The 13,558-nt window shown below is 33.1% G+C and overlaps 1 protein-coding gene and 2 long non-coding RNA genes across 20 annotated transcripts; 1 reads left to right on the plus strand and 2 right to left on the minus strand.

Annotated features, from left to right (window-relative positions):
* Positions 1 to 186: 186 nt before the first annotated feature.
* LOC127256193 (uncharacterized) lies at positions 187 to 6,504 on the plus strand. 4 transcript variants are annotated; one of them, XM_051282058.1, is made up of 11 exons: positions 187 to 414; positions 894 to 1,139; positions 1,528 to 1,762; positions 2,188 to 2,338; positions 2,513 to 2,735; positions 2,823 to 2,914; positions 3,125 to 3,260; positions 3,545 to 3,876; positions 4,011 to 4,344; positions 5,860 to 5,941; positions 6,363 to 6,504. In XM_051282058.1, exons 1-9 carry the CDS (start codon positions 371 to 373, stop codon positions 4,259 to 4,261), a joined length of 1,710 nt encoding a protein of 569 aa, XP_051138015.1. In that variant the 5' UTR covers positions 187 to 370; the 3' UTR covers positions 4,262 to 4,344; positions 5,860 to 5,941; positions 6,363 to 6,504. The 4 variants fall into 4 exon arrangements, with proteins under 4 accessions (XP_051138015.1, XP_051138016.1, XP_051138013.1 ...); XM_051282056.1 differs by having other exon boundaries at positions 188 to 414; positions 5,841 to 5,941; XM_051282059.1 differs by lacking the exon at positions 5,860 to 5,941.
* On the minus strand, positions 6,498 to 11,537 carry LOC127256195 (uncharacterized). Of its 15 annotated transcripts, XR_007839794.1 has the most exons (12): positions 11,375 to 11,537; positions 10,834 to 10,987; positions 10,495 to 10,680; positions 9,442 to 9,669; positions 9,102 to 9,371; positions 8,762 to 9,031; positions 8,422 to 8,691; positions 8,082 to 8,351; positions 7,789 to 8,011; positions 7,449 to 7,718; positions 7,094 to 7,378; positions 6,498 to 7,021 (listed from the first exon to the last, which is right to left on the minus strand). It is a non-coding gene; the product is annotated as an uncharacterized LOC127256195 (long non-coding RNA). The 15 variants fall into 15 exon arrangements; XR_007839790.1 differs by having other exon boundaries at positions 6,498 to 7,378; XR_007839798.1 differs by lacking the exon at positions 9,102 to 9,371 and having other exon boundaries at positions 6,498 to 7,378.
* Positions 11,538 to 11,692: 155 nt separating this feature from the next.
* LOC127256196 (uncharacterized) lies at positions 11,693 to 12,980 on the minus strand. Its single transcript, XR_007839805.1, has 4 exons — positions 12,832 to 12,980; positions 12,521 to 12,608; positions 12,016 to 12,111; positions 11,693 to 11,911 (listed from the first exon to the last, which is right to left on the minus strand). It is a non-coding gene; the product is annotated as an uncharacterized LOC127256196 (long non-coding RNA).
* Between the last annotated feature and the right edge of the window lie 578 nt (positions 12,981 to 13,558).

The following is a 13,558-nucleotide window of genomic DNA, read 5'->3' on the forward strand; positions in this document are numbered from 1 at the left end:
AGTGAGTATGAATCTATCCAAAACATTAATTAAATCTTATAATTTATTTCTAGAAAATATATAATAATATATTTTTATCAATAATGCAGATGTCTTAAATTCTGAAAAATTATATTCGAATTAATTTGTTAAAAAAAATCCAAATTTTTGAACAGGTTGGTATTGGACAAAATCTATTCAAAAAGCGAATGTTTATGTTTAGGTTATTCTCTATATCAGATAATCTGGAATAAGGCCCAATGCATAAGCTCAGATCCAGCCCCAAATTGAGCTATCATTAATCCTACTTTCTTCTCCAATGGCAGTGGACTGGACTCGAATCGAAGTGCTCCAGCCGTGACTCACCTCGACTCGACCATCGGGCGTTTCAATGGCTTCCGCGTTCCACTGCTCATTCTCGTTCACTCGAATCTGGTTAGCTCTCTTATTTATTTATGGACGATCGCTCGTATCTTCTAGGTTATGTTAGAAAAAAATAAAGAGGTTATGTTAGAATTTCTGTTAAGAGTTGTGACGGCGGATCGAGGTGCTCTGTATTTTCAACAATTGCTACTTATGGATTTGTATGTTATTTGAACAATTTGGAAACATGAAATAATTCTTCTGGTGCAATTGGTGGATTTCGAGTCGATACGTCAGTAAGGAAGCTAGATAGTATTAGGTATTATAAACACATTTCAATGTTAATATTCAAAAGTATGAAGTAGTAGTTAGTACTCTTCAGAAATGTTCTGTTAACTCATTAAGGAAGAGTGGAAATTGTTTCTTTGAAACAAGAGTTGGTGGTGCGCTTTGTTAATCATTATCTTGTTTGCCATGGAGTCAATGTTTTCTAAGCATAACGTAACTTTACTTCTATTTGCTGAAGCTCAAATATATTTTCTAATTTTCAGGATGAATCCAATGTCTGTATCAACTCAATCAAACTACTTACGATTGAAGAAACTTTTTATCTGCACATGTGCCCCTGTGGGCGTCCCATTTCCAAATAGTTCTAAGATATGTATGGTACCATTCAACCTATTTTCCAAAAGGCATTCTGTCAGAAGTTTTGCAGTGGATACACTGTTAGGGGATGGAGCTATACAGCTTGAAAGACATGGGACTCCCAGTTTTTTGAATCAAAACAATTCCCAATGGTAAGAGCGTAGTACGCAACTGTTGATCGATGGTTATAGGTACAATACTGTTCTGAGTGATTTTGTATGTGTGGTGTTTAATTGTAGGACTGCTGCCTATCTTATGAGAATACATATATGTATTGTTTCTAGAAGTGCCATAATGTTTCTGAAAGTTAAATGAGCCATTTAAACAGCTAATTAGGAACCAATTTTTAAATTAAGTGTTGGGCAAAACTTGTGCTTAAAGCATTTGTTTGCAAAGATTATTGATGCAAAACAGCTAGTAAGCAACCGATGTATATATATATATATATTTTCTTCTTGCTATAAAGATGTTTTACTTTTCCATTTGCATATGAATAGATCCCAAATTGTCGTTAATTAACTGTAGCATTAACTTATCCAGGAGCTCAAATGATCTTGAAGGACAGCTTCAGGAGTTATTTGATGAAATTATGAATATGATTAAATTGGGAAAGAAAGATGAAGCAATAGATTTGCTTCAAGCCAATCATGAAGCTGTTAAGGAGCAGGTGGATTCCGGAACTGGAAACATAGCAGAAGCTGCTGTTCTTGATGTCTTACTCTTGGGCTACATGGCCATCGGGGACTTACAGACTGCCCAGATCGTAATAGATGAGGTAATTTAAATTTTGTACTGCAGTTGGCCATTAACTTCTGTTTGAAGCTCTGGATCACACAAAGTGGTATCCGGTATAAACTTTCAAATGTGTCGCTTTCTGTTGGATGATGGTTTACAGAAACAATTTAATTTGAAAAGAGTTTAGCCTACTACCTTTATTAAGATTTTATTCCCATAGAGAATACTAATAATTCTCACAATAGTAACATGATAGATGGTTTTGGGAGGGAACATAAATAGTCTGCAAATTTTGTTTTATCAACTGCGTGATTCATATTTAGATAAGGTTAGTGATTCACCACTCCAAATATCCGTGATGGAGTTCTTTTCAGGAGTGTCTGTTGTTTGTGAAAATTATGCCGCATTTGATCATGTACACTTGAAAACTTTTCATGTTGCCCTGAACAATAAATCTTATTCCAGTTGCACAAGATCGTGAATGAGTTAAACGATGACGAAATGCTTGTTGATTCAATACTCATGCATATGGGAAGTATCTACGCTAAGTTGGAAAAGTTCGATTTGTCCATTTGTGTCTACAGAAGATGCCTCCAAATTATGGAAAGTAAATATGGTAGGTTGAACTTCAACAGGTAAATGTTGTAACTTCAATTTTGATTGTTCCTAGTATCTCTGTTTATAAGATACTGTTTCTTCTTTTTGGGAAAAACTGTTGATTAAACTATTAACTGACATGATTATGCCAAATTTGTAAGCAGTTTTTTTGCTTTTTCCTTTCATATGGTAGGAAGTAAGAGCTCTTTCCTTTGCACGCCATTACTGGGAATGGCAAAAGCTCTAGGCAATAGCAGAAGGACCCCCGAAGCATTGGAAATATATCAGAAAATTATTAATATATTAGAATCTTGCAGAGGAGAATATAGTGAAGAATTGGTGGTTCCATTATCTGCATTAGGTAACTTTCTGATAAAAGATGGAAAAATTTCAGATGCTGAGCACCAATTCGATAGGTTTGTCCACCAAACAGTTGAGATTTGTCACATTTGGCCTATATTCATTCTGATGCTTAAGCATCTTCGCCTTTCCTTTTGCGACAGGATTCTAAAGATTTACACAAGGTTATATGGAGAAAAGGATGGTAGGGTTGGAACAGCAATGTGTTCTTTGGCCAACGTGAAATGTGCGAAAGGTAAAATTTATTGAGGTTTTTATGCAAAGAATTTACTTATATATACATAATTAGCCTTGTGTCGTAGAGTTGAATTTCTGTCGATTGATATCCTTAAAAGGCTTCCTTATAACTTTGAATTCTATAATTCATCACATGCCTTCTTTTCTGCTGCTATTCTCAGGGTTTCACTCTATAATATTGATGCATAAATTCTCTGTTTTTCGTCAGGAGATGTGAATGAAGCTATTGACCTGTACAAGAGTGCTCTCCAGATCCTCAAGGATTCAAAAAGTGTGCCTTTGGACGACAAAGATATGGAGAAGATGAGAATAGACTTAGCTGAACTACTTCATGTAGCAGGGAGGTAAAAATATGCCGTCAGTTGGTTTAGTGTTTTCATGTTCACCGGACTTCCAGCTGAGATTTATATTTTTCAACTCTTCTTCCTAGGAAGTTTCTTATTAGTTTTTGGGTGTTTATATTGCATTCAGATCCTACGTCGTCTGAAATTATATTTTACACACACCAAGAACACATAGACATTGCTCAATGACCACTGGTCGTTAATAGTTGTTCGATAGAAGAAATGTCTAGAATCTAAGTATACATTTATTTATGTTGGATTATCATGATATTCGTTACTTGCAGGGGAGAAGAAGGCCGAACCCTGTTGGAAGAATGCTTGTTCATAACTGAGAAATATAAAGGAAAAGGACATCCCAGCTTAGTACCCAATCTTGTAAATCTCGCAACCTCCCATTCACGCTCCAAGAATTTTGCTGAAGCTGAACGCCTACTGCGAATAGGTCTACAGATAATGATGAAGGCTGCACCCCCTGACGATCCATCTATTACCTTCCCCATGTTACATTTAGCCGTTGCTCTTTACAATCTACATCGTGACGAAGAAGCAAAAAAACTTGCATTAGATGCTTTGCTTATCCGTGAAAAAGCATTCGGAAAAGAATCTTTACCCGTTGGTAAGAACGCCTATTTTTACATGGTTCACTAAATATGATGGATTACATTTTATTAAATTTTTGGTTGCACAAATATTTTCGTATATCCAATTTAAGATTTTCTCACACTTCTCTTCTATGAACTGATTGAATAGGAGAGGCTCTTGATTGTTTGGTGTCCATTCAGACTCGACTAGGTGAGGACGATATTGAATTGGTTAAGATGCTCAAGAGGGTTTTGAAAATCCAGGAAATAGCTTTTGGCCATGATAGCGAACAGGTTGTGGAAACTCTGAAGAAACTTGTATATTACATCGACAAAACGGGAAAGAAAACTGAGAAATATCATCTGGAAAAGAGATTGTCTGCTCTAAGAAACAAGTTCAAACAGATGGCTATATATTAACAGATGCTTCTTATTTTGTCTTTTCATTCAAAGTCGAGTTCCAGAACTTCAACTCGCTTTCCGCAAGCTAGCTGTATATCAAGGTATGGTCACTTCAATCCTTACACAATATTGAGCTATTTGAATTCAACTATTTGTTGTTCATAGTATGGATAATACTTACCTCAATCTTTCTGCACAATTGTGTGATAAAAATGTGCTTACTTGATTGTGAGAAAATTCCAAACTTGAATTTTTATAAAAGAATATAATCCGAATTCTTTATAGTGATAACATAGACACATCTACGAAAATGAGACTGAGGATGTATCATGTACTGTGTCTTTTTTTAACTATGTTTGTGTGTTTTTGTTTTCATTTTCTTGAAATCTTTATAGTGATAATATAAACACATCTACAAGAACAAGATTGTACCCGTGTTTTTTTTTAAGTTTGTTTGTGTGTCTTTAGTTCTATTTTTCCGAATTCTTTATAGTGATAACATAAACACATCTACAAAATGAAACTAAGGAAACAAAGTACTATTAAAATCGCTTACCCTGTTAAGTTAATATTTCCATTAGTTGCACAATAAAATTTTCAATTTTATCATCTATTTATTGGTTTCAATTATTATTATTAGTGTATTAATTAATAAAAAAATATTAAAAAATTTTAAATGTAATTATGTTTTGTTGCGCTGCAAATTGAAAATGATATTTTATGGTGCAGCGCAGAATTAGTGTCAATATATTTAAATTTAATTTTTGGCATAATAATATTAGTTATTATTATTTGTTTAAATTTTGGTACTATTTTTGGTGCCAATGTATCATATTATTTATTTTTATTTTAATGTTTGGCACTATTTTCAATGCTAATACAGTATTCTAGTTTTCTGTGCCAACATATTTTATTAATTTTTGGCGCTGTTTTTATATGGGAGTAGAAAGTTTATGAGTTATGATATTTTTTTTCTTTAATTAATTGCTATTTCAAGTGTTCAACATCGGGATGTGTTAAGTATGAGAAACAAACTAAATTTGAATAGTTTGAAGTACATTAGGTATAATTTTACTAATTAATTTGTAGTTTGAATGTATTGTTAGGTTTTTCTCATGTATATGAAAAGACATTAGTGACCATTTGAATCGCTTGTATATGTTCCATATGCTATATAAGAAACAAATTAAGTGCAGTGATATACATTAGCCTTGGCTAATTAGTGCATATTGGAGCATCTCTACGGTAATTTGTTTAACAATCATCTTTTTTATTATCTATAATTGTAATTTCCATAATTGTCTCGTTGGGATAACAATTTTCTATAATTCTAAGTAAATCATGAGTACTTTCTTATATATTTGTTTTGACATTTAAATGAATGTTTTATACTTGAGATTCAATGGAATACAAAAAAAAATAAAGGAAATTATAGAGTACTCGTTATAAACTGAGTCCTAATTCGAGTACTATTAAATAGTGAAATTGTGGAGTGTTTATGTAGAATGAATAGAGAAATTTATAAAGGATATGTATGTATTATATATGAGGTAGTACTCTACCTTAATTTATATATATTTTTTCTTGCTTTCTACAGCCGAGTCCATTTTTTACAGAGCGGTTGGCGGCTTTTGAAGTGTGGCTTGATCATGGATTTGAACATAAAAGCCACCATAACAATTGCCAATTGTATTTCAGGTAGCAACATTTTAGTTGAATATAACACTACCTATATAGACTTGCAATATAATTACAGTTTTAAAATTCTAGTACTCGTGTGTGTATGTGTGAACATTAATTTGTTGTCCACTAATGTTGAACATATTTTCATAAGACAAAGGGGTCAAATTTTATTTAAAACGTTTAAAATAGTTGTCATGTTGTGCTAATAATTTTCTCCCGGGCATTTGTTTCTTCTCCTTAAATTATGCTGGTACATTAAAAATGATATGAACAGATTATTTCCGAGTTGGTATTAAGTAGACTTAATTTAGAGAATTTGATAAGCTGATTTTAATACTAATAATGCTTTGTGCAATTTCATAATAACATTTATATAAAGGATCAGTGGAAATATGATTTGTGTTTTTTTTTTTTTTACTTAATCTATTAATTCTAGGAGGTATATGTGAAAGCATTGGGAAAGGGCTTCTTTTGTGCACCATTGCAGTTCGATACAAAGGAGTTGTTGGAAAAGTGTGCAGCATATTGAGGGATTTAAATGAGAAGACTTCACCATATCGGTGGATTCCAATTTTAAGGTATATTGCTTCTATTATTTGAAAAGTTAACATCATATTTGAAAAACAAATTGACAATTTCAGGCTGGTATTACTTCCTCGGCAACGCAAAAAATTAATGCATTTTTTGCGAAGGAGGGAGTAATATTTTGTTGGGCTGTCTTGGGCCGTTTTAAAATTCAAGCCCGATAGGCCCGACTTGATTTTGGATTGGGCTTGAAAACCAAAACCCAGGCATGGCGGTTTCAAAATATACCGGGCCAGGTCAGCCCAGATTTTGTAATCGAGATCGAAAAATCTTTGCGGATCCTCTAATCTCCCATAAGTTTTACCTACAAACTAAAAACACTAAAAAATAAGTTAGTATAAAATTTAGAAACAAAATTAATGCATTAAAGTCCTGTGACGTAAAACTAATTCTAACTCTACGTTCAAGATGTTAAAATAAATACAATACATAAATGTAAAAGAAAAAGGACGAATTACTCTCAATTATGTTTTCGGGAGCTCGTTTATCCGGACACTCTCTCGTATACATCTAAAAAGAGTTAAAATAGATATTAGTACATACATGCATAGGAACAACAAAATAATATTTAAATAACTTAACTTAGATTATAAATTGAGATTGAAAGATCTTTGCGGATCCTCTAACCTCCCCATAAGCTTTATCTACAAACTAAAAACACTAAAAAATAAGTTACTATAAAATATAGAAACAAAATTAATGCATGCATGTCCCGATACGTAAAAATAAATCTATTTCTCTATGCATAATGCTAAATTAAATTAAATGCAAAATGCTAAATTAAATTAAATGCATAAATGTAAAAGGAAAGGTTCCCTATTGTGTATTCGGTCGTCCGAACATCCGGCCGCTCCCTCTCGTATGCATCTAAAAAGATTTAAAATAGATATTAGTATATATGTATAGGAAACAACAAAATAATATTAAAATCACTTACCTTGGATTTGTATTCGGGATCGAAGGATCTTTGCGGATCCCGTCGTCTCCATATAAGCTTTACCTACAAATTAAAAACACTTGAAAATAAGTTAGTATAAAATATAGAAACAAAATTAATGCATGCATGCATGTCCCGGGACGGACGTAAAAATAAATCTATTTCTATATGCATAATGCTAAATTAAATTAAATGCATAAATGTAAAAGGAAAGGCTCCCTATTGTGTATTCGGTCGTCCGAACATCCGGCCGCTCCCTCTCGTATGCATCTAAAAAGATTTAAAATAGATATTAGTATATATGTATAGGAAACAGCAAAATAATATTAAAATCACTTACCTTGGATTTGTATTCGGGATCGAAGGACGTAAAAATAAATTAAGTTAGTATAAAATATAGAAACAAAATTAATGCATGCATGCATGTCCCGGGACGGACGTAAAAATAAATCTATTTCTATATGCATAATGCTAAATTAAATTAAATGCATAAATGTAAAAGGAAAGGCTCCCTATTGTGTATTCGGTCGTCCGAACATCCGGCCGCTCCCTCTCGTATGCATCTAAAAAGATTTAAAATAGATATTAGTATATATGTATAGGAAACAACAAAATAATATTAAAATCACTTACCTTGGATTTGTATTCGGGATCGAAGGATCTTTGCGGATCCCGTCGTCTCCACATAAGCTTTACCTACAAATTAAAAACACTTGAAAATAAGTTAGTATAAAATATAGAAACAAAATTAATGCATGCATGCATGTCCCGGGACGGACGTAAAAATAAATCTATTTCTATATGCATAATGCTAAATTAAATTAAATGCATAAATGTAAAAGGAAAGGCTCCCTATTGTGTATTCGGTCGTCCGAACATCCGGCCGCTCCCTCTCGTATGCATCTAAAAAGATTTAAAATAGATATTAGTATATATGTATAGGAAACAACAAAATAATATTAAAATCACTTACCTTGGATTTGTATTCGGGATCGAAGGATCTTTGCGGATCCCGTCGTCTCCACATAAGCTTTACCTACAAATTAAAAACACTTGAAAATAAGTTAGTATAAAATATAGAAACAAAATTAATGCATGCATGCATGTCCCGGGACGGACGTAAAAATAAATCTATTTCTATATGCATAATGCTAAATTAAATTAAATGCATAAATGTAAAAGGAAAGGCTCCCTATTGTGTATTCGGTCGTCCGAACATCCGGCCGCTCCCTCTCGTATGCATCTAAAAAGATTTAAAATAGATATTAGTATATATGTATAGGAAACAACAAAATAATATTAAAATCACTTACCTTGGATTTGTATTCGGGATCGAAGGATCTTTGCGGATCCCGTCGTCTCCACGTAAGCTTTACCTACAAATTAAAAACACTTGAAAATAAGTTAGTATAAAATATAGAAACAAAATTAATGCATGCATGCATGTCCCGGGACGGACGTAAAAATAAATCTATTTCTATATGCATAATGCTAAATTAAATTAAATGCATAAATGTAAAAGGAAAGGCTCCCTATTGTGTATTCGGTCGTCCGAACATCCGGCCGCTCCCTCTCGTATGCATCTAAAAAGATTTAAAATAGATATTAGTATATATGTATAGGAAACAACAAAATAATATTAAAATCACTTACCTTGGATTTGTATTCGGGATCGAAGGATCTTTGCGGATCCCGTCGTCTCCACATAAGCTTTACCTACAAATTAAAAACACTTGAAAATAAGTTAGTATAAAATATAGAAACAAAATTAATGCATGCATGCATGTCCCGGGACGGACGTAAAAATAAATCTATTTCTATATGCATAATGCTAAATTAAATTAAATGCATAAATGTAAAAGGAAAGGCTCCCTATTGTGTATTCGGTCGTCCGAACATCCGGCCGCTCCCTCTCGTATGCATCTAAAAAGATTTAAAATAGATATTAGTATATATCTATAGGAAACAACAAAATAATATTAAAATCACTTACCTTGGATTTGTATTCGGGATCGAAGGACGTAAAAATAAATTAAGTTAGTATAAAATATAGAAACAAAATTAATGCATGCATGCATGTCCCGGGACGGACGTAAAAATAAATCTATTTCTATATGCATAATGCTAAATTAAATTAAATTAAATGCATAAATGTAAAAGGAAAGGCTCCCTATTGTGTATTCGGTCGTCCGATCATCCGGCCGCTCCCTCTCGTGTGCATCTAAAAAGATTTAAAATAGATATTAGTATATATGTATAGGAAACAACAAAATAATATTAAAATCACTACAAAAATCTTAAATTAAAGATTGATATATAAAAGTGTGTGTATATGATGATTGGCATGACACGTACGTACAAGTGTACTAAGTCTTTATGTGTATAATATATTTGATACAGAAAGTGGACAACAATGTAATGACCTCCCTTGGACATGTGTCCTGCCGGGAAGGCAGGCGTTCAGCTAGTTGTACAAATATAGAGATAGAGATAGAGATATAGAGATGCATTAAACCCAGCCTAGGCAGGCAGGGCAAAAAGCAAATCGATATTACTTATGCACAGGAGCAAACGCAGTAGTTGTGTATTAAAATAGCCTCTGTTGGTGACTTAATTGAAGCTTTCCATTCTCCAATACACACAATGGTTTAGAAAGATAAATCCCTTGAAACTTATTTTTTATAACATGGCATTGGGGATAAATAAAATGTCTTCATTTGGTCCAGTCAAGTGAAGACATTTTACACCACTATCAACAAAAAATAAATAAATACATAAATTCATTCCATTCCTGCAAAAATCCAAATATTCTAACGACAACAACCACAAAAAAACCAATACAATATATCTAAGAAATCCTAATGCAAAAACTCTATTCCACAGCAAAAATCACGGTTAAGTATTCTAATGCAGGATCCAGTACCAAATTTAACACATACTTATGCAAGTAATGCAAATCTAGCAAATCCAAGAAGCAAATAATTGCAAATCCAACAAAAATCTAACAACAGAAAATGCAAATCGAGAACCAAAACATTGCAAATACCGCAGTTAACACAACTGTTTTGTTGAAACACAGTCTTGAATGGAATACATAAGTTCTCTCAGTAGCATAAACTCAAAATAAGGAGGAAATTGTCTTTCAACAAAAGATCCCAGTCTGAACCTCCTCATTCTGCATCATAAAGAAATCCTTGGCCTTTCTCTCAGTAGCAAATCAAGCCCATTATAACTGCATGAATCATCCCATTGGAGAATTACTATAGTGAAGATGTATTTGCAAACACTATATATCAATCACATTACATATTAGAGTAAAGTTGGCTTTAAGTTCACTCAGCTAAAAAAACATTTCAAGAACAATGCATTTTAATTATAGAACTACCTGCCATGAATTACCGATATGGGAAATCCAGCCACTCGGATCGACTCTATTTCACTTCGTGATAATTTATGAGTCCAACAAGCATTAACCTGACCGTCAAATCCATGCCTTGACTGCATACCAGTTGAGGAAATCCATGCCCTTTACATAGCTCCTGCAGATTTCAAAATTCACACTAATCATAGGCCCTAGCATTTGTTCGTTTCTTTACAAATCAGTCAAGGTAATCGGCGTAAATCAAAACATTTTTTTAAATTCTAAAAATCAAACAGAGATTATAAGACTAGATTTAGATTAATTAATCAGATTCCTAAAACACAATGCTTGGCAATCAAGAAAGTTATCTAGAGTTAGGATTCTATAAACAGGCGCTAGGTTATTAGTTTTTGAGCTTTGATAAGAGAGCCAAGTGCATCATAGCAATAACTGATGTGAATATCATCAACAAGATTTTGTCAAACAGTACTGATAAAAGCAGAAAAACCTCTGATGTGAATATCAACAAGATTTTGTCAAACAGTACTGATAAAAGCAGAAAAACCTGTGAGGTCCACCACGGGGAATGGGAATTTCAGATCGCCATTCCTTTTCTAAAGCTTTTCCATTCTTTACAGCAATGCTCAAGTGCAGGTGTATGCCTGTTCTCCTTACTCCCGCCCGTCACATGGAGCCTGCCTCTCCAAAGTTGGGTGGCAGGTGCATACCTGAAAATACAACGCCTATCTATGGTTAATAGAACAGTCAAAAAATGAAGAGGGAAAAAAAAAACTACAAAATTTGAAGAACCAAAAGTTTATTTTGAAGAACAAACAGATGAATTTCACTAAATAGAACACAGAGTCAGGTAATCTGTTCATGCCTTGGGACAGGCAAAGGTGGCATGCTCTGCCACTTTTTTGTCTCTGTGTCTAGTATGAACGTGTGTGCTGTAGGCCCTCTACATTGAGGACCATACTGTCCAGTTACAATATAAATGTATCACCATGCCTAAATGTGAGTGTGCCATTTCTTTTGGCATGTCAAACTTTCCTCCCCAAGTGTTGTCCGAGAAATTGTACACATCAACATGAGAATGAACCTTACAACAAAAAACAATCAACCTCCATTAGTTATGATACGAGAGAAATAAAACGAGGGAGAATAGTTCTCTTGCTTTTGTGTGTAGTGATATTACATACTAACCTCGGAGTAGTGGGTATCTAGATCAATGGCTGCTCTTTGTTCCGGAGTTTTTGCTCTCATAAAAGGCATTGCAATCGACAGAGATTTCTGGTCAATCTGAAATGGAAATGGAAAGACAACATTAATGTACTCCTGCATAAAAAGGCCGGCAACATTTCTTGTATGCTTTTTTGCAAAATGTCAAGAATTCTTGCAACAGTCTACTTTGAATATCTATGCACTATCTGATACAAAAACCATAATTTGATCAAATATGCAACTTCATTAGATGAAAGTAAACTATCCAGGGAAAAAAGTTTTCCTTGCATTTTTTTAAACTAGTCTTCGATGTGGTGATATCAGTGTTATAGTTAGCTAATGGATCAAATACATTAGCATGAAAAAATCTACCAATACAGAAAAATCACACAAGAACATCATAAAAGAAGCAATCGAAACATCTTCTCCACATCCCGGTATCATAGTTCTATTTGTTTAATTTTACCGACTAATGAGTGATGCATACCATAACCTCCACCAGTTGCATTCAACAAAGCTAAGGATAAATACTCTTTCAGGTACCATGGCAGCCAGGTTACAAGCAATCATAGCACCTGTCGAGTTTAGACGAAAATGAATCATTTGGCAATGAAAATTATTACATAATACCCCATATCTATTATCCAAAAAAAATACAATATATAATATACATAAGAATAAGACTCAATAAAAACACAAAAGCTTGAGAAACACACTAAATTTTTTTTTTTTTTTTTTTTCTTTTAAAAAAGAAAAAGATGTATTCCAGTGGAGTGGATGAGAATAACTTATTCCGACCTTTTCGTGGGAACGGAGCTGCGACCCATTCCACGATTATCGAAAGCGCACACTTCCACGCCGGCGGTTTCTCCGCCACTCTCATCGCTCCGATCACCCGCCGGCGAATCGTCGTCGTTTGGGGTCACCGTCCCAACCAGACCTCTAATCTGCGGATTCCAAGAATCGTGAGTCCCAACCAAGAATCGTGAGTCCCAGCCGATCCTGCCGATTCCAAGAATCGTGAGACCCAGCCAAGAATCGTGATGAGAACAGAAGTAGAAGAAACAAAAAACATAACCAAGGAAAGAACAAAAATGAAAGAAAATAAAAGAAAGTAAAGGAAAAACGGGGAAGAAGAAGAAGCAGCAAAAAGGAAGATAGTGTCAGAATTAATAATTTTGATAATATATTTATAATGAAAATTATGTTATATTATTATCATTATTAATTTTTATTAACGAAATAACAATAATAATGATATTTTCCTTTTTGTCACATCAAACTATATTCATTTTTTTGTCAATTATATAATTAATTTTTCTATTTTTTGATAAAAATTATATATATACATCTATATTATAATTCAGATCTTACAAAAATTAAATATATTTTAAATGAAAAAGAAAATAAATTATTAGTATTTAATTGCTATAGAATAAATAATAATATAATTTTACTTTTATATATGTATATTTTATAATTTCATAAAATATATTTTTATTACAAAATATTTTTTTATAATTAT

The sequence above is a fragment of the Andrographis paniculata genome, unplaced genomic scaffold (genome assembly GCF_009805555.1).
Source record: "Andrographis paniculata isolate CXL003 unplaced genomic scaffold, ASM980555v1 Contig55END, whole genome shotgun sequence".
NCBI lineage: Eukaryota > Viridiplantae > Streptophyta > Magnoliopsida > Lamiales > Acanthaceae > Andrographis > Andrographis paniculata.

Coding starts and splice junctions, on each gene's coding strand:
- LOC127256193 (XM_051282058.1), top strand. CDS start 371: ATGGCTTCCGCGTTCCACTGCTCATTCTCGTTCACTCGAATCTG. Junction 1,763..2,187: donor CCCAGATCGTAATAGATGAG/GTAATTTAAATT, acceptor ATCTTATTCCAG/TTGCACAAGATCGTGAATGA. Junction 3,261..3,544: donor CTACTTCATGTAGCAGGGAG/GTAAAAATATGC, acceptor CGTTACTTGCAG/GGGAGAAGAAGGCCGAACCC.